Source organism: Rattus rattus, chromosome 4, assembly GCF_011064425.1.
Source record: "Rattus rattus isolate New Zealand chromosome 4, Rrattus_CSIRO_v1, whole genome shotgun sequence".
NCBI lineage: Eukaryota > Metazoa > Chordata > Mammalia > Rodentia > Muridae > Rattus > Rattus rattus.
The window spans coordinates 148,040,153-148,068,089 of record NC_046157.1 but is presented as its reverse complement, the minus strand read 5'-3'; the positions used below and the strand labels follow the sequence as shown (position 1 = coordinate 148,068,089).

The 27,937-nt window shown below is 47.2% G+C and overlaps 1 protein-coding gene across 1 annotated transcript; it reads right to left on the bottom strand.

Moving 5' to 3' along the window:
• Nucleotides 1-27,917, bottom strand: Stk36 (serine/threonine kinase 36). Its single transcript, XM_032901364.1, has 27 exons — nt 27,738-27,917; nt 27,159-27,331; nt 26,010-26,150; nt 25,820-25,897; nt 23,263-23,393; nt 22,417-22,666; nt 20,880-20,973; nt 20,470-20,639; nt 20,144-20,331; nt 19,351-19,450; nt 17,099-17,242; nt 13,423-13,602; nt 12,364-12,461; nt 11,773-11,878; nt 10,073-10,223; nt 9,572-9,699; nt 9,070-9,174; nt 8,315-8,413; nt 8,132-8,220; nt 7,691-7,754; nt 7,416-7,526; nt 5,411-5,485; nt 3,869-4,040; nt 3,565-3,712; nt 3,230-3,377; nt 1,957-2,703; nt 1-974 (listed from the first exon to the last, which is right to left on the bottom strand). The coding sequence occupies exons 2-27, from the start codon at nt 27,240-27,242 to the stop codon at nt 831-833; spliced, it is 3,945 nt and encodes a 1,314-aa protein (XP_032757255.1). The 5' UTR covers nt 27,243-27,331; nt 27,738-27,917; the 3' UTR covers nt 1-830.
• Nucleotides 27,918-27,937: the final 20 nt, after the last annotated feature.

Genomic DNA, 27,937 nt, shown 5'->3' with positions numbered 1-27,937 from the left:
TTAAATGTTAAAATGACTGTATTCTCACAGTACCTTGATTTACCTCTGTTTATCCCCACTCTTCTCTGTATCAGTTCCACTGGCCTTACCTTGAAAGGTATAAACAATTCTCTAAACCAAGATCTTGTGTGAACAGGGTACAGGGCTTCCAGTGTCAGAGAAGTTAGAAAAGGGCCCAAGCCTCCCAACACCTTACCTTGGGAGCTTCAGTTAGGGTGAGGCACAATTTTCACTAAGTGTTTATAAACAATTTATATATGTGTGTATATATCATATAAATATATACATATGTACACACACACATATATATGGAAATATACATTATACACACACACAAACCACTCGTGGAAGGAAAGTGGGCTAAGGGCTGAGGAACCCCTCAACAACAGGGGTGATGACATTTATCCCCATGGGAGACAGCTGAAATAGAGACCAGTGTACTTAAGGCAAAAACAGCAAGGCAGATTACAGGAGATCCAGAAAGGAGGAGGTCCAGCAAGGTAGAGGTGGTTTTTTCCTAAGGCCTGGGTGGATGGCATGGTCCTGGGGTTAAGGGCTCATTACTGGAAGAGAGATCCCCGCATGAAGACAAAAGGGATTTTCTCTGGCACCAACAGTGATGGAGTTTACTGATTCAAGTCATTATGAATCTAGGGAGGAAGGAGCTTTAATAAAATCTCTTCTAGTTTCTCACTTGCAGGGGAGTCGGCAGCTTAGCACTCTTTCTCAGTCGCTTCAGCTCTTGGCTGAGTTAGAAGCTTGGGTAGGAGAAAAAGGAAGATTTGCAACAGTAGGATAGTGACGGCTGGAGGGGACCCCAGGCATCGGGGTCATGTGCTGTGGGTCGGCCTCAGGAGGTGGATAAGCTTCCTGCAGTGTCTGGCAGAGGTAGGCCTGCTATTGCTGCTTGGCAGTAACTGATGCCCCAAAGACAGCAAGGTTAATTTCTCACTGGCACCCAGCGACACCAGCACCTGCAGGTTAAAGCAAATGACAGAACATGACAGAAGGGTGAGAAATGGTGGTGTTGGCACATGCAAAGGACTCCCCTTTAACTAAGAAACGGGAAAATGAGCCTTTTATGGATTTGGAATAGGCTAATCAAGACAAGAAATCTCAAGGGCTATGACTCAACAACACCCAGGTATTTATTTCTACTCTCTTTGGGTACTGGCCATAAAATCAATGCACTAAGTGACCCATTCACCTGTCCCCAGTCAGGGGTTAAGGAAAGCAGTAATAACAGACAGTAAGCCAGAACCTCTGCTTCCCAGTGGGTCCTTCATCTCCCACCATTTCATTGTTTCCTCACATGGACCGCCAGAAAGATTTTTAGTGTTAGTATCGTCCTGTCAAATGCCTGTGGGTCTAATGATACCACACTGACCAAGTCTACTCTGTGATAGCTCAGATGTGTGAATCCCACTGGGTTCTTTAGAGACTCAACATTAAGTAGAAGCAAAACACCATCATATTTCATAAGAATAGGCTCTAGACCCCGACTCAGGAGTTCAGAAGCCCTGTCCCATCTGAGAGCATGTAACTGTGACATGTTACTAAATTAGCTCTGCTTCCGTTTCCTGCAAAATGGGGGGAAGAAAAGCTTAACCTAGACAATAAAGGTAAAAGGCCGAGCTCTGGGCTAAGAACAAGAACAGTTGGCAGCTTCACGGCCTCAGCATCTCCTGGTTTCCCCATCTCCCTTCTCTTTTGTGTCTGGAAGAGAGAAGTTATGGCTCTTGGGGTCTCAGGCAAGCCATAGCCCACTGGAGCCTTCCAGATTCCTTCCCTCCTCTAGGGTACGTTAGGAAACCCATCTCCGATGCACTGTCTTTGAGCTTCTTACACCCTGAGGAAATATTTTGCATTTCTAGGGGTCCTCACAAACTACACAGGAAATGCTGTGTGAACTTCAGGGCCTTTGATCACCATGGCTCATAATCCCCCTGGCTTTACCTGATGAATACAGGGCTCTTGTCGGAGGCTCCGGAGGGCAATAAGGGCAGCCTCTTTGACAGTTGGCTGAGGGTCTCCACACGCCATTTCTAGGAGCCGCTGGGGTACTTGGCACTTTAATAGCTCCTTGCCCAATCCTTCAGGTCCCAGATTGCCTAGAGCTGATGCAGCATTGCGCCGGATAGCATCCTGAGCATCTCCCAGCAGCTGGGTCATACTGGGCACTGCAGCTGCCAAGGCAGGTCCCAAGGGACCAGCCTGGTAGGCTGCATTGCCCACAGCAAAGCTGGCACTGCGTCGCACGGCAGGGTCCTTGTCTCCAAGCCCTAGCAGCAGAAGGTTGAGAAGTCCTGACTGGCTCTGTAGTGCCCCACGTAGGGCCATGCTGTGTTGTAATAAATGTCCCAGGAGCCTGTAAGTACGGACCCGCACAGCGTTCTCTGAGTGGCCTAGGAGGCTGCGCAGTGGCCGATAGGATTCATCAGAGCCAGACAGGAGCTCCTGGATAAAGGACAAGTGGTTGGGGGATAGAATCCGGGTTGTGTGTGTCAGCAGGGACAGGAGGTCAGAGACCATGAGGGGCTGGTCACACAGGAGAACAACAGAGAGGAATGAGACGATGGCTCTAGAAGAGGTGGCTACTGTGTTCACAAACTGCTTGAGAGAGGTGGGATCCATGAGGGCCAGGCGTGTAAGGAGGCCAATGGGCAGCTCTGCTTGGAACAATGGAAGGTGGTGGCAGCAGACCTGGAAGAAATGAGAGTTCAGGAGAGGGAGAGGTATACTGCAATGACAAAGGCGAGACAAAAGCTGGCAGATAGACTCGCCAAGCCAAGGAAAGAAACCTACGAGACAGCGGAGCCTTGCCCCATAGCATAAAACATGAAACCCACTTGGAACCCAAGAGCAGATCCTTTCTACACTTATACCTGGCTCGGCAAAGGCACAATTTCTTCCTCCAAAGATGCAAGGTATAATGCTAGAGTGGCAGGACAGTAATTCCTGACTAAGGAACTGAGCTCCAGTACCTGGCCTCACTATTGAGTTCTAAAAGAACCAGAGGGGAGACCAATGAACACGGGGAGTCATTATCTCAGAGCCAGCTGCAGGCCATGTCTGGGTCTGAGGGCTGCCTCCACTGCAACACTTCAGTCAAGCTAGATGCCCTGTTCCCTGAGGGCCTAGGGGAGTCCTAGAGCTATTAAGATGTGAGTTAGAAGACACAACATTGGCCATCTTCCTTTCCCACCTTCATACCTGCAAAACCACATACCTGCAGCAGGTAGACTGCAACTTCTGAGGCCCTGAGGTCAGCCAAGATGCCTCTGAGGAGGTCAGCATCCACATCCAGGGCGAAGGGGAAGCAGAGCAGCTTGCACACAGAGAGCACCACAACGGGGAGAAACTCAGACCCCTGAGGCCTAGGAAGGAAAACAGACTCACCCTTTAAGATGCTGCCTCTCTCACTGCAGTTCCACTTTCCCATCTCGGCAACTCCTTAGGTCCCAGCCTAGTCCTTGCCCCACCTCTAGCTTTCTGCTCCTCTCCTGCCCTCACGTCCTCCTCCCCTTACAGCCTGACTCTACTGTTTTTCTAGTTCAGACTCACGCCTGGCTCAGGCGGTGCAAGAAGCTGGGTGAAAGCAGGTGCTTCAGGGTCAGCATGAGGACACTGCCATGCTGGGACAGGTGGCTCAGGCATAACTGGGGCTCCTGGGTGAAGATGGCCATTGCCAGGCTCAGCAAGGCTGCCATGCCTGAAAAGAACAGAGGATGCAAACAAGCAAGAGTCCCAGATGCCCCTGATCACCCAAAGCTCCCACAGAAGCACTTAACTGTAGGATAACCCAGTTCTAAGCTGCCTCCTTTTGGAAAGGAGCCTATGAAAACATAGCTATGGTAAGAGAAGACACCTTGGGGTGAAATCAGTGTCCAGTCTGGCTCTAGGCTGGGTGGACTTGATAGTGACAGGTCATCTTCCTGGGCAGACACCTCCTCAGATAGTCTCAGAGCCATGGAAAAGCGGTGCCACAGAATGGTCCACACCTCTGAACCTGCCACGTCCCTGATCAGGCCAGGCTTCCCCTGTTAGAGAGGAGGATGTGCAGAAGGCAGGGCTCCAAATGCCTTTTTGTTATTTCTGTCCCAGACACAGAGTCATAGAAACCATTCCTTTGGTTTCCCCACCTAATATTTTCTTTTCTTTTTTTCTTTTTTTTCTTTTCTTTTTTTCGGAGCTGGGGACCGAACCCAGGGCCTTGCGCTTGCTAGGCAAGTGCTCTACCACTGAGCTAAATCCCCAACCCCCCCACCTAATATTTTCATATTTTACTTCCATTCCTTTCTCATTTTCCATTTATCTTTCTTCTCTCCCTCTTTCCTTTCCTTCTTTTTAGAAAATAGCATCTCAGCTGGGCAGGTGGATCTGAGGCCAGCCTGGTCTACTGAGTGAGTACCAGCACAGTCAGGGCTACACAGAGAATCCCTATCTCAAACAAAACAAAACAAAACAAAACAAAACACAAAGAAAGAAAGAAAGAAAGAAAGAAAGAAAGAAAGAAAGAAAGAAAGAAAGAAAGAAAGAAAAAAGAAAGAAAGATAAATTATGTATAATACTATGTATTCAGGCTGCCCTCAAACTTATGATCCTCCTGCCTCAGATCCTCAAACCCTAGGAGTGTAAGTCCACCACCTTGCCCAGCTTATGTTCCTACGAGGTCATAACTTAACCCGACCTCTCAACCTATGTCTGTGCCTATTGAAAACCAAGAAATTAGCCTGTCCAGACATGCTCATGTAAGGCCAAGTGTATAAGGCTTATTTTTTTTTTTTTTTGGAGCTGGGGACCGAATCCAGGCCCTTGCGCTTGCTAGGCAAGTGCTCTACCACTGAGCTAAATCCCCAACCCCATGTATAAGGCTTATTAAAAACACTTTTTGGGGCTGGGGATTTAGCTCAGTGGTAAGCGCTACCTAAAGGCATAAGACCCTGGGTTCGGGTCCCCAACTCAAAAAAAAAAAAAAAAAAAAAAAAAAAAAAAACACTTTTGTTTCTGTTGAAACAGGATCTTAGGTACTTCAGGCTAGCCTCAGTTAACTTACTATATGGCCAAGGCTGGCCTAGAACTTGTTGACCCTCCTACCTTGGAGTGAATAAGAATTTTCATCTAAATAATAATAATAATAATAATAATAATAATAATAATAATAATAATACCCCCACAAATCCCAAACCCCGAGAAGCTGCTTTTCTCCCACTGGATCCCTAGGGATGTGGCTGTGCAGCTCACTTCAGAGGCTCTGTTGAGGGCAGGGGCCATTTTCCGGCAGTTAACAGTTAACAGCAGTATGAGAGGGCAGGCAAGCATGCTTGCTTCTTCACGTCTACATTCTAGTGACTCCAACTCCACCTAGGTCCTCTCCCTGCTTCTTCTCAGTCTCATGGCACATCTGTACCTGTGTAAGGAGCTGAAGCAGAAGAACGAGGAGGCCATCATAGAAGCCACAACTACATGGTGGAGTCAGCCGGACCTGTTGGAGGGAGGTAAGAGGAACACAGATGTTCAAGAGGGATGAGGTAGGAACCCAGACCAGGCTCCCAGCACCTACATGAGTAGAAAAACCTCTTTCTTAGCCTGGCAGAATGGGACAAGTTTTGGAATCTTGGGTTTCGCCTATTCCTTCATGTTCCTAAAGACATACAGTCTAGTAGGATAATCTTTTGGGTCCAAAAACAATTCTAGTTTAGGAAGACGTGTGCTAAACAAGAAGTTGTTTACACAGGAGAATAAATGTGCCTAACAGCACCTTTAGAGGCAGAGACATATCCACCATTTTAAAGGCAGGGCTGGAATGTAGCTCAATGGTAGAACATTTGCAAAGGTTGTGCCAGGCCCTGAATTCAATCTCCAGCACTCCAGAATAAGTAGATAAAAATGTAAGGTCAGACAAGGGACGGTGGCAGTAGGAAGGAAGACACCATAAGATGTACAGAGCACAGTACAAAAGCAGGTAGGTGTTGGGGATTTAGCTCAGTGGTAGAGCGCTTGCCTAGAAAGCGCAAGGCCCTGGGTTCGGTCCCCAGCTCTGAAAAAAAAGAAAAAAAAAAAAAGCAGGTAGGCATAAATGTTCACAGTGCATTCCAGAAGTGATTAACAATCTTTGGAGCCCACTGGCATCAGATAGGCCATGGTAGACTATACTGCAGTGGTCTACAGAGTCTGAAGCATTTCCTATAAGCAGAGGGAAGCCAATAAAGACTTGCACAGCACAACTTTTGCTCCTGAATTAGCAATATTTTATAAAATCTTGTATCCACTTCTTGATTCACAGAATTTACAATAGTGTAAAACACTCAACACACGGTTGGTTCTGTGTTCAGAGCCACTGATTGAATGGATGGCACTATTTTCTCCTTAGAAAGCTCACTCTGGTGGCAGTGAAGAGAACAAACAATAGGGGCAGAGCCCTTGAGTCAGCAAGAGACTAGAGAGAGATAGCACAGGTGGGCAGTTGGGAGGGGCACAGAGCGACAAGATGGAGTCAACCCAAAGGCAGAATGCTGGACCTGGGGAGCCATCTAAGGAGGTAATGGGGAGGAAGAGCTTCTGGGTAAATGTTAGTGCTTTAGCTAGTGACACAACCCCTCTGAAGGCCAACTTCATCAAAGGAAGCAGCTATTACTATATTTGCTCTCTCTAATCTTCCAAGCGTGTTGTGGGAGATGTGTTATATAAGTGAGAAAGTGCAAAAAGTTCTACATATACAAGGACACAAGTTATATAAATATGAAGTCTCTCCTTTTTCCAAAATGACGGAAGAGTTTGAAAGGGGTCAGGCAATGCTGGTGCATGCCTTCAACCACAGCACTCGGGAGGCAGAGGCAGGAAGATCTCTGTGAGTTCAAGGCCAGCATGGTTCTCAAAGTGAGTTCCAGGACAGCCATGGCTATACAGAGAAACCCTGTCTCAAAACCCAAAAACCAAAATCCAAAAACCAAAACCAACACAAACTAAAACAAAGAGTTCCAAAGGGCCTGAAAGGAAACGAAAAAACAAAACAGTAGCCTGAGTTCCTGAAGAACGCACTACCCCATGTTAGTTACGGAGAAAGAGCAGAACACTGCAGCAAGAGGTGAGTCCAGGAAGGACTTCAGCCACAGGAGCATGAGCTCCTGGAGGGGACCAAAGCAGGCAGGGAACCTCTTACCCAGGTACCTGGGCAGCTTCCTTTACTTCCCCCTTCCCTGCCTCCATCTTTGGAACTACTGAAAACTTAGAAAAGAAGCACTGACCAACCCAGGCCCAGAGCAAACCACTGTCTGGAGGCGAAGGTGAAGAAGAGAGGCTTCTTGACTCATTTTCCATCCTGTAGTTTCCATTGGGATTACCAGATATTGTCTGTCCTCACGAGGGCTGCCCTGGTGCTGGACTCAGGAAACATGTCTTCCCCAATGCCTTACCTCTGCAGGGGCAGACAAGGCATGTGCAGCTGCAGCTATCCATTCCCGGGGCTGGAGGTCAAAGGGCACCCCTTGCTGACCAAGCTGTCCTAAGAGACAGGCTGCTGCATTCTGTGAGAAAGGTAGAGGAAAAGAAGGGACAGCTGAACCTGAATGGTGTCCAGGACATGAAGAAGATGTTGCAACTTGCTGAAACAGTTGCAAATAGAAGGATGGCTGCCTGCTCCCAAAAGGGTCAGATGAAGGGCAAAGACGGGAGAATGCTGAGAACTCACCACAAGAGAGACGATGTGTGAGTGGGTGAAGAGAGTAGCGACCTCACTGCCCAGCTTCTCCATCCTGGAACAGAGAGATGCACCACAGGTTACAATGGGCTGGGAAGGTCCCTTCCTCTTCCTTGTACTGCACACTCCACTCATGCTGCTGTCTTTCTCCAAAGTCAAAAGGTGATGAGAGGGGTTGGGGTTTAGCTCAGTGGTAGAGCACTTGCCTAGGAAGCGCCAGGCCCTAGGGTTGGTCCCCAGCTCCAAAAAAAGAACCAAAAAAAAAAAAAAAAAAAAAAAAAAAAAAGGTGATGAGAAAGAATCCAGGCCTGTTCTTCATAGAGAAATGCCCTTCTAGGAAAAGGATAAAGGGTGCCATTCCCTGTATGTCAGGGTTAGCTTTGTGGGAGGAAGACTTCAGCTGAGAGTGAGAGACCTGACTTTATGACTCACCCTGAAGGCAGATCTTGGAGCCGAAAGACAAGAAGGGACAGGAGGTAAAGTGCCACCTCAGTGGACTCTTCCCAGTCTGCTACTTTCACCTGCAAAGGAAGCCTAAGGTGTCAGAACAATTTCTGGGTGAGATGGGACCACCATGAGACAGGCAACCATGTTGGTATCACACTAGCTTCTTACCTTGCCCTGGACTAACATGAGCAGCGACTCCAAGGCCAGAGGCTCTTGTCCCAGAATATGGCACAGGCGCTCACTAATATAGCAGCAGGAGTAGAGAACCTAGAGAGGCCAGGAGGAGGCTGTCAGTGGTCCTACGGTGGAAGGTTCAACTGAAAAGCAGGCAAGCCTCTCAGTGGAGCTAGTGTCCACATGTGGGGTTTGAGACCATTTTGCTGTCAATATGGCCGGAGAAAGAAGAGCCTAAGTAAAGCACACCTCGGAGTATTTCTAAAGCAGGGAAAACCCGCCCTGAATGTGCCTGGTGCCATCCCACAGGCTGGGGCCTGCACAGAATGAAAGGGGAAAAGAAAACCAGACACCACACACCACAGGTATTCTTCTCTCTGCTTCTGGATGGCAGCGTGTGAACTACTCTGCTGTTCCCAACCATGCCTCCCACAAAACCTTTCTCCTCTATGAGTTCTGGGGGGCCCAGAACTCACTATATAGACCAGGCGGGCAGGCTGGCCTCAAACCCACAGAGATGGCCTCCCTCTGCCTCCTGAGTGCTGGAAATTAAAGGCAAGCATCACCATGCCCACTATGGATAATCAATCAATCCCTCTCTCTCCATCTCCCTCTTCTTCCCTCCTTCCCTCCCTCTCCTACTCCTCCTTTCTCTCTCTCCTTCCTTCCCTTTCTCTTGCCTCCCCTCCCTTCCCAGAAATTAGAAGAAATCTGAGGTATTGGGAATCTAAGCTGTGGGAAGGAAGTACCTTGAGAAGGTGGAGGCATAGGATATGGTGCCGCAGACCAGAGATGAGGGATGGCCTCAGTTGGCTGCTGTCCTCGGTTAGCTGGTTGGCCAAATGCCAAGAGACCTATGGAGACATATTTGACTCCATCTTGTCTCCCTTACTGTTTCGTTCCTCACATTTCTTCAGCTGGCCAGGACTCTCAGACTCGTGCTGGCTCTTTTTGGGTTCACTAGGAGTCTCAGACCCCATTCCATTCCCAGTCTCCATGGCCCGTGGGGAACTGAATCCTGCCCTAGTTTGGTTTAAATGGCCTTATCGCCTGGGCAGTTACTGCTGGGCCAGGTGGCCAATGCTCTGCAATTCTAGCCATGCCGAGTTGAACAAGAGGCCCAGACCGGCATGGGAGTGTCTGTTTCTAGAAATCCTGAGCATTACTTTTCAGTCTCTCAGCGGAAACTTTGGTCAGCCTTCCCAGTTCCCATGTTGTGGGAAGAAAGCACCAAGAATTTGGAGCTCAGACCTGCTCCTTGGCGTCCCAACAGCTGGGCAACCCCACAGGGGCAGTGCACATGGCTGCCAGGGCAGAAGAGATGGCTCCGGGTACATCTTCACTCTGCTCCCGCAGTGGCTGGCTCACTTGTGGGGCTCCTGTGGAGAAAGGCAAGGTGTACTGGTAAAGTCTGGTTGTTTCTCACACATTCAAATTTTTAGGATATTTTTGCTGTGTCTTGCTTTGTCTTTTGGCTTTTGGAGGCAGGGTCTCGGTATGTCTGGGGCAAGCCTTAAACTATGAAGCTGAAGATAACTCTGAAGTTGATCCTCCTGCATCTACCTCTAGATGGTGGAGCTATGTAGCACCAAGCCCAAGGCTTCATGCACAGTAGGCAAGCCCTCTACTTAATGAGCTGCACCCCTAACTCCAATTCATGGTTTTTGAGCACCTGTGAAGTACCAAGCACCATTCCAGATGGTGGAAGCAGGAAGGACTTAGCCAGGCCTATAGGACAAGGAAGCTGGATACCTGGTGGTGTGTGGAAAGGGAGTTGTGGAACCGTTAGGCCGTGAAGGAGCCCGTCCAACACAGCACGCTGTGTGGTCAACAAGCTGGCGTAAAAGGCTTTGGAGATGGCCCGGCTGTTCCCATCCACGGCCTCACACAGGACAGCAAAGCACTGAAGGAGAGAAGGGCAGAGTCAGCAGCAGGGCTTCAGAAAACTGACCGGGCTTTAATGAAACCGGGACTACCCCAGGAACCTGGGAAAGGGGTTAAGAGCCCTGGAGAAAGATGTCTGACCTAAGACTTCCTCCCATGGAAAACACATCAACTGCCTTCCTGTTTGACGAACAGTCCTTCCCTCTCCTTCCCCCTCCCACGTCTACACATATGCTCTGTGTACTGGGATTCAATCCTTGCTCTCTTACATTCGTCTAATTAATCCTTCTATTTTCTCATCAGCATCCTCCTAGATGACATTTCTAAAATGTGGAACATGAGTATAACAATTCAGAAATTCAGGAAGGACGATTATTCCAGATACCTCATTAAACCCAGTATTCAAATGACATGACAAATGCTGGCCAATGGTGACTTACTTTTTCTACACATTCAGAACTTTCTGACTCAAAAGGAAGAGGAATAGGAAGCTAGAATCTCAGACTAGAAAAGGGGATAGATCACTAACTGGGGTAGAAAATTAGCCACAGCTATGATCCCAACTGCTGATTTCAACAACAACCATACAGCCATTTTCCTTGGCCACAAGTGTTTGTATCTTCTGGACCTGTGATAACTCAGCGGCCTTCTCATTCAGTGTCCTCCATTCTCCTGTCCTTAACTCAGGGTCTGAGAGGGAGAACTTGAGTAGTTCATGAGTCTGAGCACAAACAAGGCTGGAGAACACTAGGTGGTCTGCAAGATGCCTCATCTCTTTCGGTTATTGTTGTTTTGTTTGTTTTGGAGATAGGGTCTTACTATGTAGCCCTGGCTGTCTCAACTATATGTAGAGACCAGGCTATCTCTGAACTCAGAGAGCTCCGCCTGCCTTCCGAGTGCAGAGATTACAGGCATGCACCACTATGCCTGGTTTTCTAAATTTTAATTGTTTTTTTTTTTGAGACACTTATATTTGTGGACCTTGATAAATGCCAAACTACTTAACGACTCTGTAATTTAGGGATGGTGTTCTTTCTACCTAGAACGGCCTATCTCCTTCCCTGCCCCACCACCTGGCTCAGCTGCTATGCATTCCTGAAATGTTCGCACGCATGCCTTCCTCCTCCACAGCTTGAGGACTTCTACACAGCACCAATGGCATCTTCTTCAGTGGCACTTCTGCACTGTACACTGAGTTCCATAGGCTCTTCACTTTCCCTACTTGACTTTTTGTTTTGCTTTGCTTTGGTTCTTTACTTTTTTTAAGACATGATTTCTCTAAGTAGCCTTGGCTGTCCTGGAACTCATGATGTGGACCAGGCTAGCCTTGAACTCAGAGACCTCTGCCTGCCTCCGCCTCCCAAATGCTGGAACTAAAGACACATGCCACACTGCCCAGCCTTCTCGACTATCTTTAGTATGGTCAAGGCGGGGACTCTCTTACTCATGTGGTATATGGCACATGGTGAGAAGTCAACGTTTGTGGTATTGATGAAATCATAAGACGGGCTGGGAGAAATGCAGAAAAAGGCAGGAAAGACAGAAATCTGGAGGCGAGAGAAGATTACCATGAGGCTATCCCTTCGAAATGTCGGCTCGGAATCATCTGGTTGGGCCAACAGCTTCCCCAACAAGTCCAAAAAGAGGCTGGCAGCCTCCTGAAACACCTGTAGGCTGGGGAAGAATGAACCCATGGCATCTTCCCATCCTCCCACTAAAGCTCGGATATGGATGTGTCAAATGGGTCAGGTCTGGAAAGGTAGGAATCTCTGCCAAGGAATGCATCAGAATGTTTCTCCTTTCAACTCTGCTAACATACACACACGCGCACGCACACACACACGCACACACACGCACACGCACACACACGCACACGCACACCCCTCACATACACCACTCAAGCCCCTCTCAGCTGTGTTCATATCTCAATCCTCCCACTGAGGCCCATCTGCACTGGGTAACTGCCGACTCCTAGAGTCTTGGGGAAAAGCTATAATAAATATCTCAAGGTCCTCATGAGGACCAACTAGATTCTGAAGGCTACTCAGCTAATCACTAACCCTGACCCACATCTCCACTCCACGCTTGGCCTCCTAATAAGGGGGAGGAAATGGGGTAGACATTGAAGCCAGACGGAGAGAAAGCTTCTGTTCTCCCACCTGTCACCTGTCTGGCTCCTCTCCAGATTGAAGGTGCATGAAAAGTAGGCCTGAACCACAGACACCAGTTCCCGTAAGAAGGCCCCGTACCAAGGTTGCTGTGAAGAAAGGGGAGAAAGGGAAACATGAGGAATGGAGACCAAGAGCAGAAAAAGCATCAACAAAGCATTCAAGGTGGAAAGGGATGGGACGGAGGAAGCCAAGAGTGTCAGTTAACTGGTCACAGACATCTGGAGATGTTGGAGGGGAAGACGGGCTACTTTCCATTAAACTGTCCTTTTCAGTTCCTTACCAGAGTCTGACACTCAGCAGAGAGGGAGCATCCCGGCTGCCTGCTGCCATGGTCTGCCTTGCCACCCCCTCAAACTGGGGGATTAGTGGGGTTGTTCTCTGAGCTCATCCATGGCAGAACTCAATGCAGGGAAGTAGAGGTTTGGCCCCAAACACACTGAGCCTTGATCCTAGCTCTCCACTTGTCATGTGGCCATGTGTAGTGACTGCAGGAGTTAATTTCTGAACTTCAATGTCCTGGTTTGAAAATCAGGTAATAAAGCCCAAGTCCCACCTTCTGAAACAACTATTCTAAATCCTGGGAGATTATCCATTTTCTATTATTATACTTCTTTTTTATAAAGATTTATTTATTTATTTATTATGTATAAGTACACTGTAGCTGTTTTCAGACACACCAGAAGAGGACATCAGGATTATCCATTTTCTAAAGCTCTGGCTTTCTCTTCGGGTATCTGGCCTCAAATCTGCTGTGTTGTCAAACGGCAACCATGGGCTGGAGCTGAGAAGAAGCCCCGTTTAGGGTGGGGATGTCTATCATCCTCCCTACAACTTAGACAGCCATACACCTACACTCCACCTACTCCACTGACTGATACTGCTTGCTTAGCCCCAGAAGGCATCAGAATCTGCAAGTGATGGTCTTGTCATTAGTAAAAGGAGGACAGAAAACAAGAGGCCATCAGACCAAGCAGACGGCAGCTCCAAGGAGAGGAGCCAAGGCAAAGAACCACCTCTTGTCTTCAGAGGCTGCTGGGCTGTGTGTACCTGCTGGATACTGCTGCTCTCCTGGCTGTACCTAAGAAGACTGAGAGGCAGCTCGGGCAGTCCCACCTCCTGGCAGAAGGAATACAAGAGCACGGAGTCACTGCAGCTGGACAGGAGACTGCTCAGGATGCGGAGTGCAGGAAGGAAGTGGGAAGCACCATCCAGGACGCCTTTCAGGATCTGGGGGACAGGAGAGAAAGAAGACAGCAATTGGTATAATTATACGGAAAGGAAGAAGAGTCACAAAGACTGAATGTCTCCAAGGAGGTGGCATGGGTTGGCAAGGAGTGGGCTGAGTTTGCATTCCTTCTTGGAGGAGTCGAAAAGCCAAGGAAGAACAACACAACCACAGGGGAGTTGCACTAGAGATGACAATGGCAGCTCACCTGGCACAGAACATCAGTGACCAAGGGGCAGGAGACTCAAGATCTGTACACCAGGCCTAGGACCATTGTTGTCTGTTCCCTCCCTTGTCCAGCCCTTCACCTCAAAGACCCCCACACAGGCAGGCATGCGCGCGTGCGCACACACACACACACACACACACACACACACACACACTCACTTCTGAAAAGTAAAAACAACAGACATGAAACAATGTTATTTAACTCTAGAGAAACAAGACATCATTCAGTTCTAGATCAAGGACTGCCAACATTCCACAAGCCAAATTTAGCCCACCACGTGTGTGTGTGCAGCCTGCACCGTGAGGATAGGATCACACTTTAAATGGGTACTCTTCAAAAGAGTAATGCTAACATCTCATAGTTTGTTGTCACTGTTCTCAATTCTGGGATTTATTCTCCCATTTCACAGAATGTGAAAAAAAGAACTAATCACTTAAAGACAGGGAAAAATGTATCTCTATAGATCAGAGCCCAGTCACAGATCAAAAGCTGGGTTTTCATGAAGTCTTATCCCAGAAGCCAAAGACTTTCTGTTTTCCAAGAGACAGGCTGCGTCAGCAAGATGGTTCAGTGGGTAACTGCTTGCCACACAAGACTGATGACCTGAAGTTGATGTTCAGAACCCACACAAAGATAAAATAGAGAACCAACTCCACAAAGCTGCCCTCTGACCTCTACGCATACCATAGCATGTGCCCCCAAACTCATTAATAATAACTGGTTAATTTCTAAACAATCTCATGATGTTGCTCAGCTTGGCCTCCATCTCCCAGGCTCAAGAAACCACCTGCACACACCTTTAATTTCAGCAGAGGCAGGTGGATCTCGTGAATTTGGGGTTAGCCTTGTAGAGAGACCCTGTCTCAAAAAAAATGGTGGTGGAGGGAAAGAGAGAAAGAGAGAGAGAAGAGAAGAGGAGAGGAGAGGAGAGGGAGAGGAGAGGAGAGGAGAGGAGAGGAGAGGAGGAGGAGAGGAGAGAGAGAGAAGAGGAGACAGCATATGCTTAGCCTCCCAAGCTCCCCGGTTAGAAGAAAACACTACTTCCCACTTTAGTAATGCGCCAACAATAGGAGGACAATTGTTAGATCCAAGAAATAAGAGCAGGTACCAACATTATTCAGTGGTGAAAGAAGAATTTTTTAAAAATCACACAAAGAGATGAACTTAGATCTTATTTCATGATCTACACAAACATCAACTCAAAACGGGCCGAAGACCTTAATGGCTAAAGGTATTTGGCATTTGGAAAGTTTTCAAGATCTTGGGTTTGGAGGATTTTTTTTTTTCAAAACAGGGTCTCTCTGTGTAGCTCTGGCTGTCCTGGAACTTGATCTATAGACCAGGCTGGCCTCAAACTCAGAAATTCACCTGCCTCTGCTTCCCAAGTGCTGGGATTAAAGGTATGTGCCACCACTGCTCAATGGATGGAGGATCTTTCTTATTCAGAAATGCAAGGGGTTGGGGATTTAGCTCAGCGGTAGAGCGCTTGCCTAGCAAGTGCCAGGCCCTGTTGGGCCCCAGCTCGAAAAAAAAGAAAAAGGAAAAAGAAAAAAAAAAAAAAAAAGGCACAAGAAATGCAAAAGTATAATTCACAAAAGAATAAATCCTGATAATCTAATAAAATCAAACTTCAAACTCCTGTCAACCATGGTGATACATGCCTCCTAGAACCCAGCGTCAAAGAGACAGAGGAAGGAGGGCAGATTCTGAGTTTGAGGTCTGAGCATGGGCTACATGGGAAGTTTCTGCTCAGTTCAGCTACATGGAAAGACCTCCCCAATCCCAGAAAATAAGAAATACATATTTGAAATATGTCATCTGAGAACAAAAAGATAAATCATGGACTAGGATTTGCAAATAAATCACTTATCTGATAAAATCATGTATCCAGAATATGAGAACTTTTATAACTCAATAAGAAGACAAAAAAAAGCAATTTTTAAAAATGATCAAAAGAAAGCTGGGCAGTGGTGGTGCAGACCTTTAATCCCAGCTCTAGGGAGCAGCAGAGGTAGATCTTTGTGAGTTTAAGGCCAGCCTGGTCTACAGGAGTTCCAGGAAAGCCAAGGCTGTCTCAAAAAAAAAAACAAAAAAAACAAAAACAAAAAAAAAAAAAAAACAAAAAATTAAATTTTTAATTTTAAAAAGAACAAAGAATTATGGTGAATGCTTTTAAGCCAGCACTTAGGAGGCTAAGCAGGTGGATCTCTGAGTTCAAGCCTGGCCTATACAGTGAGTTCAAGGTTAGCCAGCACTACAAAAACTCTGTTTCAAAAAAAAAAAGTCTGAAAGATGCACAAGCAGACAAAGAAAAGCATTTAAAAGTGTTCCGCATTCATCACAGTGGGATTCAAATTAAACACTGAAGTGTTAAGATTTTTAAACTTATTTTATTTCGCATATATGAGTGCTTGCCTGCATGTAAGCCTGTGTTCACATCCCCAGCGCCTGTGTGAAAAGCTGGGTACAGCAGCATGGCTCTCGAATCAGAGCTGAGGAGAGTCAAGAGGATTCCGAGGCTGGCTGACCAGCCGGTCTACTGGACTGGTGAGCCCTGCTGCAGTAAACGTTCATCTCAAAACAAACACAAGGCAGAGTGTGACAGAGAAAGAAGCCTGACACTGACCTCCACGTGCACAGGTACACACCTGTATTTATACACCGGTACATATGACAAACGGATTAACAAGAGGGAAATAAACAGAACCCACACTTTTCTAAGTTTCTGGGAGGGAAGGTTTTGGAGATGCAAAGATGGAAGGAGGAGCCTAACTTTTAATGCTAATTAATGCTAATTAAAATGTTGCCCCTGACAAACAAACAAACATCCAAACTCAGTCATCCCATTAGATATCTTTGGTATAAAATACTGTATGCTGGTGTAATATTTTAACTTTATCAATAATAATTTTATGGAACTATGGTTATTCCACTCTATAAAAAGAGCCTCCATGTTGCCTCTTGGCTCATGACGCCTATGGTATTTGCTATGAAAAAGTTCACTGATCCCTGTTCTAGACAGATGTTTTTCCCTTCAGAACGAGGCTGTAAAGGATTCATTCATAGGCTGAACATAATCATATGAAGGTGCGTGATGCCATGGCTCGCTAGATTTTGGTCTCATAGGCACATCTATGCATAGATGCACCTTCATTCTAACCTTCTCCTTGAAATAGCTGGAAAAGGACAGCCCCTGTCTCCTTCCGACAAGATGTCATCTCTGACATCTGACCATCCCAACCTCTTGCACAGAACCTTCTGCTTGTTACCTGCTCGCCAGTCCCGCGCAGCTGACTCTGGATACGCTGGCAGAAGTCAGGATTACACAGCAGGGTGAGGGGGGACTTCAGCTGCACAGGCACTGGCTCCATAGTCTCGAGTAAGCGTTGCCATTCGTCATCACTGTCTGGCTCCTGGGCATGGGGGGAGGAGGGAGAGGTCAAGAGGAGTAAGTGTGAGGTCATAGCTCTCAACCTGAAATTAGAAACTGGGAGGCTTATGAAGTAGCACGAAGCAGCCAGTGGCTCCTTCAGCATAGCTGTGTATCTCCAGACACTGTCAAAGAAGACACAATGGGCAGTATTTAAGGGGTCTTGAAAAATCCTTTGTGGAGCACTGGGGTATGTGCACAAGGAACTACCTAGAGAGGTGTCCAGTGCACCATGGCTGATAATGACAAAATATTAGGAAGCCAGTTAAGAAGGGAATGACAAACCATGGTCTGTCTCTGTTAGGAACTAGGACGTCACTGATAGATCATAGGACTTGAAGATGTACCTTGCATAGGATTTCTACATAGGCTGAACATAATCATGAAAAAATAATTTGAAGAACACCGCAAAATAACTTGTTCATGTATTGTTCTGGCTGGGCATACTTCTCCCAAAGTTTCGAGTTTAAAGTCCTAGTCCTGACATGGTAGCATCTAGAGATCCTGAGACCGTCAAGAGAGGAAGCCTAGTGGAAGGTGCTTAGGACAACTGGATGCCACCACGCAGAAGGCATTAAGATCTCCCTTCTCCTGGACCCTCTGTTCTATAGTATGATCTGAATGGAAGGCCTTGCATATCCAAGAGAAGAGGTAAGCAGCATGCACTCTCCCACTCTAGACAGGAACAAAGTACTTTTCCTGGGACCCTGGTTAGGTTTTGAAAGATTTTTTTTTTTTTTTGTTCACTTTGGTTTGTTTTTTTGAGACAGAGTTTCTGTGTATCCCTGACTGCTGTGCAACGCCCTCTGTAGCCCAGGCTGGCTTTGAACTCACAGATTAGCCAGCCTCTGCCTCCCCAGTGCTGGGATTAAAGGCATGCACCACCACCACTTGGCTCAAAGGAAGATTATTATAAAACCTTGGAGCTGGCCGCACCCGGCATCCCTGGCTTCTAGGTTGAGATATAATCCTTCTTCCATGGGCCCTGCTGTGGTGGTATTATTAGCAACGCCGCCGCCATCCTCAGGAGAGCTGAATCTTGCTCCTGAGTCTAAAACCTACAAAGGATGTGGCACTCAAGGCATCTTAGAAGCATAGAGAACGAGCCTGCCAACAAGGTTCACTTCAGACCGCCCAGCCTCAGAACGGAATTTCTGTCCATTATAAATTACCAGGCTCTGGTATTCTGTTTTGGCAGCACAAAATAGACAGAGACAAGTGTAAGGATATAAGGGAACTCTATAGTCCCATAATTATCATTATTGTCTTTTAATGTGTTTGCTTGCATGTATGTCTATGCATCATGCACATGCCTGATGCCTGAGGAGGTCAGAGAAGGTATTGGATTGGTTGTGAGCCAGCTACTACACCGGTAGCAGGAATCGAACCAGGGGCTTCTGCAAGAGCAAGTGCTCTTAACTGCTGAGCCACCTTTTCAGCCCCATGATACAAGCTGAAATTATTTCAAAATATAAAAATTAGAACTCTACCATAGACACAAAAGGTTGAAGAAGAAATACGTGTTATGATGTAGAATCGAGGCCTAAAATAGATCATATGGTAACAGAGGCACAATGTAAGGCAACACACACAGGATAATGCAGAGAGCGCCAAACAGCACATGTACATGTATGTACATGTAAGTACATCTATATACATGTATGTACATGAACGTGCATGTGCGTACATGTAAGTACATATGTGTGACAGTAAGAAAGCTTGATGCTGGAAAGGAGATTAGTAAGGGAGCCATCTTTGGAATGTGTACAGTTCAACAGAGACCTTCGTTCTGGTTTTGGTTTTTTAAGAAAAGGTTATATTATATAGCCCAGGCTAGCTGGATATTCCTAGGCTCAGGAAATTCTCTTCTCTTATCTTCCTGAAGGAGGATCCTCTCATCCTTCCAAAACCTGGAACTATAGGGAATGTGCTAACATCTACCTTAGGACCTCCACCTTTATCTGTGCATTCTGATTTTTGAGAACTACGTGTTCACAAGATATGCCAACAAGGTTCTCTTTAGCACTAAGGGAGCTTATGCTTACAGCTCATATTGTTCGAGAAATCATGCATGTAGACCTAATGCCCCACCTCGTTTTCAGGATCCACTGCATCGGTGCTCCGCCGACCCATCGTCTCTGGCCTCAGCTCGGGGAAGGCTTGTTCACACTCCAAGGTGATGTGGTTTTCCCTGCCAAACAAGCCTGGGAGTAAGACAACTTCCGGATCTGTGAGGCTTAAGGCTCACTGCTCTGTACCTCCCTCCAGGCTCAGGAAAAGGCCTAGAGGAACCAGTTGTACACATAGATAGAGGTTGTTTCTTAGAGGGTTATGGGATATGGACAGTACAGTATGTGTTAACATCCACACACAGATTCTTGACTGCCCTCCCAGTCTGATCTACTCTCAAGTAGATTTGTGTTTTATTCTATGACTTTCCATTCAAATAATCTTCCCTTTTGGGAAGAAGTAGTCTTTGTCCTTTCAAAGTACAACTGAGACATAGAGACAAATCCTCAAATTTTCTGAATCAAGAAAGAATTAGAGGGGCTGGAGAGATGGCTCAGCGGTTAAGAGCACTGACTGCTCTTCCAGAGGTCATGAGTTCAAATTCCAGCAACCACGAGGGTGGCTCACAACCATCTGTAATGAGATCTGATGCCCTCTTCTGGTGTGTCAGAACCCAAGAACCTAGGACTCTTACTTCCAAAGCCCTATCTATCTATCTATCTATCTATCTATCTATCTATCTATCTATCTATCTATCTATCTATCTTTAGGCCATGGCTAACGACAGAGCCATTTCACACTCACTGTGATCGTTGCCAGAGTTCTGCTGAGAATCTCACACACGCACACACACAAGTTGCTTTACCCTTCTCACCGAGGTGTAGGGGGTGCTTCTCCAGCCCCCCAGTCTTCCCAGTTGTTCTTCATTTCTGAAGCCAGTATGCCAGCCAAGAGGCTTGATTCCTGAGGAGTGGCCTTTAGACCAGGCACAGGGGCTGTGCTGGGTGTCACCTTGCTGAGCCTAGCTTCTTGATCAAGGGTGGATCCTGTATTTTGGTCTTCCTAGGGTTGGGTAGGAGACAAGAGAACTATTTAGGCTCTTCAGATCTTTTTGCTAATTCCCTAAAAGTCGTATCTTCCCCTTCCCACTCCCCAAACTCTAGCCTGCCCCTGTTATATATTTTCCTCGGACCCACACACCTTCTGCTTGGCTTCTTCAGCCATGCGTTTACAGGCCTGGCGCAGGATGCGGGACTGGCTACCCTTGGGTGCCAGTCGATGGGCCTGTTCATCCTTTAGGACCTGAAGTTCTGGGGGTAGGCGACTAGTAAATGGGGTGCCCAAGTTGGAGCCTGCTGGTTCGGTTATTACTGCATAGAGGGAAGAGAAGACATAATTGTTCTGGGGCTGCAGTCATCGAGTCTACTTGGCAAGGGACATCAGTGTCTCTAGGCCTCTGTGGGAAAAGGCTATGTTGACAAATAAACGAAAAGCAGGAATGGTAAAGGCATAAGGAGTAAAGTCCAAGTTGGGAGAGGAAAGAGGTGTGGCATCCAGAGAGCAGGGAGGGAAGAAACTGGGCCAGGGCCCCGGGAACCCTGATGACTCACTGGTGACACGGCCGGCAATAAAGGGGTGATGTAAGAGGTCTGGCCAGGACAGACGCTGCCGGGGGTCCTTAGTGAGCAGCCCCTGCAAGAAGTTCTGTGGAGAGAAATCAAACTTTACCAGCCCTTCTCTCCAGGCTCTCCCTAACCTCTCAGCAGTACTGATGAGCCAACTCGTGCATCAAACACAACCTTAACAAGGCTCCCTGTAGGATCCCAGACAGACCACTGCCTTCATCTCCTAGGGGGCCGTGACTGCTATCCACAGACATTCCATAATCCACGAGTAAAAACAAATCTCTGTGCACTATCAACTCTGGGGAGTAGGGAGGAAAATCTGGAAGAGGTGATGCTGCTTGAACTGTCTTCTTCAGAAAGCAAACATCACAGTCCTGGATGGTCTGTGGATGGATGTGAACAGTTGCATGTATGTACGGCTAAACACACATACTCGTACACAAACAAGCAATGGTTCAAGGATGTATAGGGAACACTCAAACACAGAAATCTTTCAGTGAATTTTCAGATCAGGGAGGGACAGAAAGGGTCTATGTGTTAGGATGAAACCCTTAATTAGATGCGGAGCAAGAAGGGAAGGTAGGAGCTGGAGGATGGCTGGGTGCTTGAGAGCACTCACTGCTCTTCTTCCAGAGGATGGGCGTTGGGTTCCCAGTGCCCACATCACACAGCTCACAACTGCCTGTAGCTCCAGGAGATCTGACCCCTGTAGCCTCTGTGGGCACCTGCACTAATAGACACGCACTTAAATAAAAGTAAATCTTTTAAGAAAGAATAATTTAAAAAATAAAACTAAATACATAAGCCAAAACAGAAGAGAATGTGCTAATAGGCTGTGAGCACCATGCTAAGACACGGTGACTGGAGCAATCGCAGCTGTCACTGAAGGCCCCTGCAAAGCTGCCTGAAGAGGAACGAATGTCCTAGTGTACGTCCCTCAGCTAAAGCTCCTTTATTTAACTTGTTTTAAAGTTATTTGAGCACCATCCATCTTAGATAAGTCAGAGGAAACTCATAATGAGATTCATTCTGGGAGAAGCGTGTACTTAACTCCTGCTGAGGCCCGCAGCCTTGCCCTTTCTCCCCCCACCAACCTGCTAGGACACGGCTGTGAAGAACAGGTAGGTCCCACTTCCTGTCACCCATCCCTAATCGCCAGCCACTTTAGCCACTGCAGAGCACTAAAAACAGCGTGGGGAGCACCTGCATTGCATCTGACACTGTCTCTGATAGGGGATCAGAGGGACTGAGGAATGTAACAGCCCAGTAGCTCTTCTCTCCTCGTGGCTTGAAATGACTTCCTACGGTGGTAAAGCACAGCCTGCTGGCATAGGCTGCAGGAGCTATCATCCTTAAATCCAGCAGACCTTAGAACACACTCTTACAATAGCCTCCAAGGACTGTGCACCTGCAGTAGAAAAGCAAAGCTGTTTGGCCTGTGCCAACTTTGGGAAGTAGGTTTTGGAAAGGGGGTAGGAAGAGAGGAGGGCAGGTTTCTGATATAGACGTCATCTCCCGTTACCTTGAAGCAGGAAGTAATGGTGGAGGGCCAGCGCACAGGGTCCTTGAGAATGAGGCTAACCAGTTGAAAGATGCTGGTGGTGTAGAAGGGAGGTGTGCCTACAGCCAGCTCATACAGGATGCAGCCTACAGACCAGAGGTCTGCCGTGTGGTCATATGGTCGCTCCTCCACCAGTTCTGGAGACATATAGAGTGGTGTGCCTTTGATTGAGGTCAGCACCATGGTGTTGGTGCTCATAGCTCGGGCAAATCTGCAGAGGTGACAGGATGGAAATACAGAAAAAGAAGATCACCGCGACCTACTCACATCTGGAAAATCACACCTGGGGACAGGTACCTGTCATCATGCCTGATGACCAGAATTCCACCCCCAGGACCCACATGGTAGGAGGGAAGTGACTCCTACAAGTTGTCTTCTGACCTCTGCAAGCATGCCATGGAGCATGAGTCCCCACATCTCCATACTACAACAAATAATAAATGTCATAAAAATATTTTTAAAAAGAAAATTAAGCTGGGCAGTGGTGGTGCATGACTTTAATTCCGGCACTTGGGAGGCAGAGGTGGGTGGATCTCTGGGTTTGAGGCTAGCCTGGTCTACAGAGTGAGTTCCATAATGAGTTCTTAAAAAAAAAAAAGAAAGAAAGAAAGAATAGAAAAAAAAATCTGGCCATTTACTACATGTTAGCTATGGGATAAGCTGAACCAAAGGAGACACACACAGTACCTTCAATTAGTTCCAAAGGCCCAGCCTCCAGCTCTGGCTCTAACCTGAGGCTTCTTAAGCCCAGCAGAGAGTCTAGGACTCCCTGAAGGAGAAGCATAGACGGAAGCTCAGAAACCCTACCCAAAGTCACAGAGTTTGATGCCACCGCCCTTGGCGAGAAGAATGTTCTGAGGTTTCATGTCTCGGTGTAGGATGCGGTGGGAATGCAGATAGTACAGGGCTGACACCAACTGGGCGGCAATGGCCTGAACCTAGGGGTCAGACAAGTGAAAGAGAAGGTCAGAGGACAGAGTCAGCTGACAAGCCAAAGACTTCCGGAGCCGAGGCTAGTTTGGTTTTCTGTTCTCTTCTCTTCTGGAACCTCATGGTTCCTATAGCCTCCTTGGTTTCCGTTCCCCTTAATTCATCCTTTTATCTGCTCATTCATTTATTCAAGGAGAATCTATTGTATTTCTCTTATTGGCTGTGTGACCATGAACAAATTCTTCTGTGCTTTCCCAGAGTCACCATCTAGAAGGTGAGAATAACACAGCACGTACCGCCCAGGGCTAGTGTATAGACTAACGGAGGTAAAGCACGTACAGCAATGCTCAGAATGGGCCTGGCATGAAGGAAATGCACATTAACCGTTTTAAATAAGGGAAACTTCCTCTCAAGATACACGAACACTCAAACACGGCAAACGAGCCAGTAAGGTTTTTTATTTGGTTGGGTTTGGTTGAGTCTCATAGACCCCAAGCCGGCCTAGAACTTGCTATGTAACTGAGGATGACTTTGAGCTTCTGATCCGCTTGCCTCTACCTCAGCAGTGCTGAGACTGTATGTATGTGCCACCAAGTCCAGTTTTATGTGTACTGGGAATCCAGCCCAGGGCATAATGCATGCTGGGTAAGTACTCTACCAACTGAGCTACACCGTCCCAGTATAAGGTGACTGCTTACAGTGAGGAGATTTCTGGGGTTGGAGGGCACCTACTTGTGAAGAGTATAAAGAAATGTCTAGAGTGATTGTAGGGACACTCCTCAAACAATTCCCACTGCCAGCCTCTTTGTCCTAAGGGCGAATCCTAACCTAACAGTAATCTTCTCTCACCACTCTAAAACTGGCCTTCCTTCCTTAAAGGCATAGTAACCATGACTGACATCTACAGTATTAATAATAGCTATTTCTCATTTTGATGAACTAAACCACTAATCCCCAAATAGCCTTACAAGGTAGGTATTATTATTATTGTCATTTTACCAATGGAGAAACTAAGCACAAAGACATAAGAGTAATTTGCCCGTGGGGACCCAGCTAGTGAGGGGCAAAGTTAAGATTTATTTATACCCAGATATTGTGGCTCCAGGGTTTAAATACTTTACTCCCACACTATACTGCCTGCAGATATAGCTAGAGTCTTGCACTCTATTTTTTTTTAAGATTTATTTTATTGTATATGGGTACACCGTCACTGTCTTCAGACACACCAGAAGAGTGCATTGTATCCAATAATGGATGGTTGTAAGCCATCATGTGGTTACTGGGAATTGAACTCAGGACCTCTGGAAGAGCAGTCAGTGATCTCAACCACTGAGCCATCTCTCCAGCCCAAGTCTTGTACTCTTCAGAAAATGGCTGGTGAGACGGCTCCGTGGGTAAAGGCATTTGATGCCAAGCCCAGTGATCTCAGTTCAATCCCTGGGACCCGCAGGGTGGAAGGAGACTCTGACTCCTACAGTTATCCTCTTATCTGTGTGCTCTGGTCTGCATGTATATGCACATACCTCCCCCTACATACACTACACCACACACACACACACACACACACACACACACACACGCACACACACACACACACACACACACAAAATAAAATGGAATAAAAAACATTTTTAAGAAGAACTGTCAGGGGCTGGAGAGATGGTTCAGTGGTTAAGAGCACTGACTGCTCTACTAGAGGTCGTGAGTTCAATTCCCAGCAACCAGTTGGTGGCTCACAACCAATAAGGGGGATCTGATGCCCTCTTCTGGCCTGCAGGTGTCCATACAGCAGAGCACTCATACAGTAATAAAATTTAAAAAAAAAGAATTGTCAGAGCTGAGAGGATGGTTCCACTGGTGAAATGGCCACCGCACAAGCATGAGGACTTGAGTTTGGGTTCTTAGCATTTGCCTTAAAAGCTGGGCCTGGTCTCCCACACCTATAACCCTGATGTTTTGGGGAGAGGGTAACTATAGGCAGGTCCCTAGAGCTTGCTGGCCAGTCAGCCCAGCCAATCATCAACAGTCTTCAGGCTTAATAAGAGATCGACTTGGGTTGGGGATTTAGCTCAGTGGTAGAGCACTTGCCTAGGAAGCGCAAGGCCCTGGGTTCGGTCCTCAGCTCCAAAAAAAAAAAAAAGAGATTGACTTTCAAAATATTGAGAGCAACTGAAGAAGACTCTAACCTCTGGACTCTACATGCATGCACATGTGTGAGCACATGCACCTACACATATGTGCACATACACTATAAAGAGAAAGACATACATAATACATACATACACAGACAGACATACACACACACACACACACACACAGACACACACACACACACACACACACGCAAATAAACCTTGACGGCCTCAGCTTGCATCCTAGCTCCTCACCGAGACAGAGATCCAAAGTGTGGGAACATTTGAGCCAGGAAGCATACCTGCTCTTCAGGAAGTTTTCCATCATCTTCCAGAATCTGAAAGAGCTCTCCCTCAGCATAGTCTGTCACCACCACCACCTGTGAGGAGAAGGCAGCATAGCACTGACAGAACAGTCATGCACTCTTGGGATGGGAAATGCCTGGTCTCCTCGGGCATGGAGAGAGGCAACCCAATACCATCAAAACATACCTCCTTGTCAGTCTCGAAGCTGTCAAGCATATGCACAATGTTGGGATGCCACAGACCCCGCATGATTTCAATCTCTCGTTGCAGATTCCTCAGCTCTTTCTCTGAGCGCCCCAGTTTGGGGATGAACTTCAAGGCCACCACCTGTCAGTGGCAAAGCGAAGAGTCAAGGCCTAACTACACCATCAAGAAGTGCAAGAACCTCTCATGCCAGCTGAGCTGCCTGAGACACTCTCCATTCTGTCAGGCTGCCTCTAACAGGCGCTGGGTGAGGCATCCAGCTTGCATGAGCTATCACACATGCTGGGGCGGGCTTTGGTGTTACAGCCGTCTGTGAGTCATTTCTGCTCCTGTGGGTAAACCCTCATTTATACTTGTTTAAGTAACCCCAATAAAACACACATTCTCTCCCCCTCCCCTCTCTCTCTCTCTCTCTCTCTCTCTCTCTCTCTCTCTCTGTGTGCGTGTGTGTGCGTGTGTGTGTGTGTGTGTGTGTGTGTGTGTGTGTGTGTGTGTGTAAATACTTCAAGCTTTATCTCAGAGTGCCATGATTCAAGACTTTATACTTCTGGACCAACTCTTAGTATGAATGCAAACACATACTTACTCTCCCACCTCCACTTTCCCCCCTAGGGGACTATGGATTTACTCTGGCTTTGTCAACCCATCACTGGGGGAAACAGTTACTGGCAAATAGATCCCTTTGATGGGACCCTGGCAGAGGTTTTCTGACATAAGCAAAGGACTCAGGTGAGATGTGGAGGAAGGAGAAAGAAGATGGAGAGATGGGAGACCAGACTTCAAGGGGTCATCTCCGTAGGTCATACAAAGGACAGTTATAATTTTTGTCATCCAGTAGATGTCAGGCATCATATTAAGTGATTAAGTGTAAAGTACATTTAATCCTCAGACCCTATCAATCTTCCCCCAGTGTACAGTTTGGGGAAACTGAAACATGGAATGGTTAGGTAGTTTGCCCCTAGTTCTAAGGCTGGGATTTGACTCCAAGAAATCAAATTTCAGAGCCTATATACCCTAGAAGTATGCTGGAGTCAGGGTCTAGAAATATACACCGTGTAGCCCTTCTGTCCCAAGTCTTTACTGGACAAGTGGGTCACCAAATTCCACTTAAAAGATATCCTTGTTCACTACCTGAGCACTGTATTTTTTCCGGCCCTTATACACTCTCCCAAAAGAGCCTTCTCCAATCATCTCCAAAACGTGGTACTTTTCCATGGCAAGGGTTTCAGGGTCTCTCAGAAGGTAGAAAGAAGACGGTGACGAAGAGCTATAGATCCAGGGATGGTTCCACACATCTGGGAGGCCTGGCCCACAACATGGGAGAAAGATACACGTTATCAGCCTTGCTTTCTCCTGTTTTTCACAATAACCAAGGCCTCGAATACATAACCAGGGTGGAAAGATGATCAGGTCTTAGAATGTCTCGGGCACCCCCACCCAGGCTAGGTGACCGGCGTCCCCTTTCCCCTCTCCAGCAATGCTCACCAACATGCTCCTTTTTTGCTCTCCCAAGTCCCTGATATCCTCAGCTGGCCCAGCAACACCACTCCGATCCTGACCCGAGGTCCCCTACCTTGCCCCCAGCCTAGATGCTCCAAACTGCCCAGACTGAGGGCTGGTGGCCCTGGGCCTCTAGCCGGGTCCCTCCCAGCTGCCTGCGTTACTTTTCTCCATTCCGTTGTAGCCCTCATTAGTTTCCCACACTCTTACCAGTTTTACTCCCTGGAACTGGTCAGAAGTTTAGAGGACAAAGCTCTCAGAGGCGTGTGACAGATGCGAACCGCCCATTAGCACTTTCTAGGGCACTTCTGTCGTTTGGCTAGCAGACCCCACAAAGGATCTAGAGTCTTCAGTTGCCTAGAAACGGCGCCAGCTTTCTTTTACTCCGCCCCGCCCTAGTTTTCCGCCTC

What these genes read in the sequence shown, in the direction of transcription:
- Stk36 (XM_032901364.1), bottom strand. Translation starts at nt 27,242, where the DNA reads ATGGAAAAGTACCACGTTTTGGAGATGATTGGAGAAGGCTCTTTTGGG. An exon ending in CAGTGGATCCTGAAAACGAG is followed by an intron (nt 17,243 to 19,350) that starts GTGGGGCATTAG and finishes CCCCATGCCCAG; the next exon opens with GAGCCAGACAGTGATGACGA. An exon ending in AGAGCAGCAGTATCCAGCAG is followed by an intron (nt 12,462 to 13,422) that starts GTACACACAGCC and finishes CTTTCTTCACAG; the next exon opens with CAACCTTGGTACGGGGCCTT.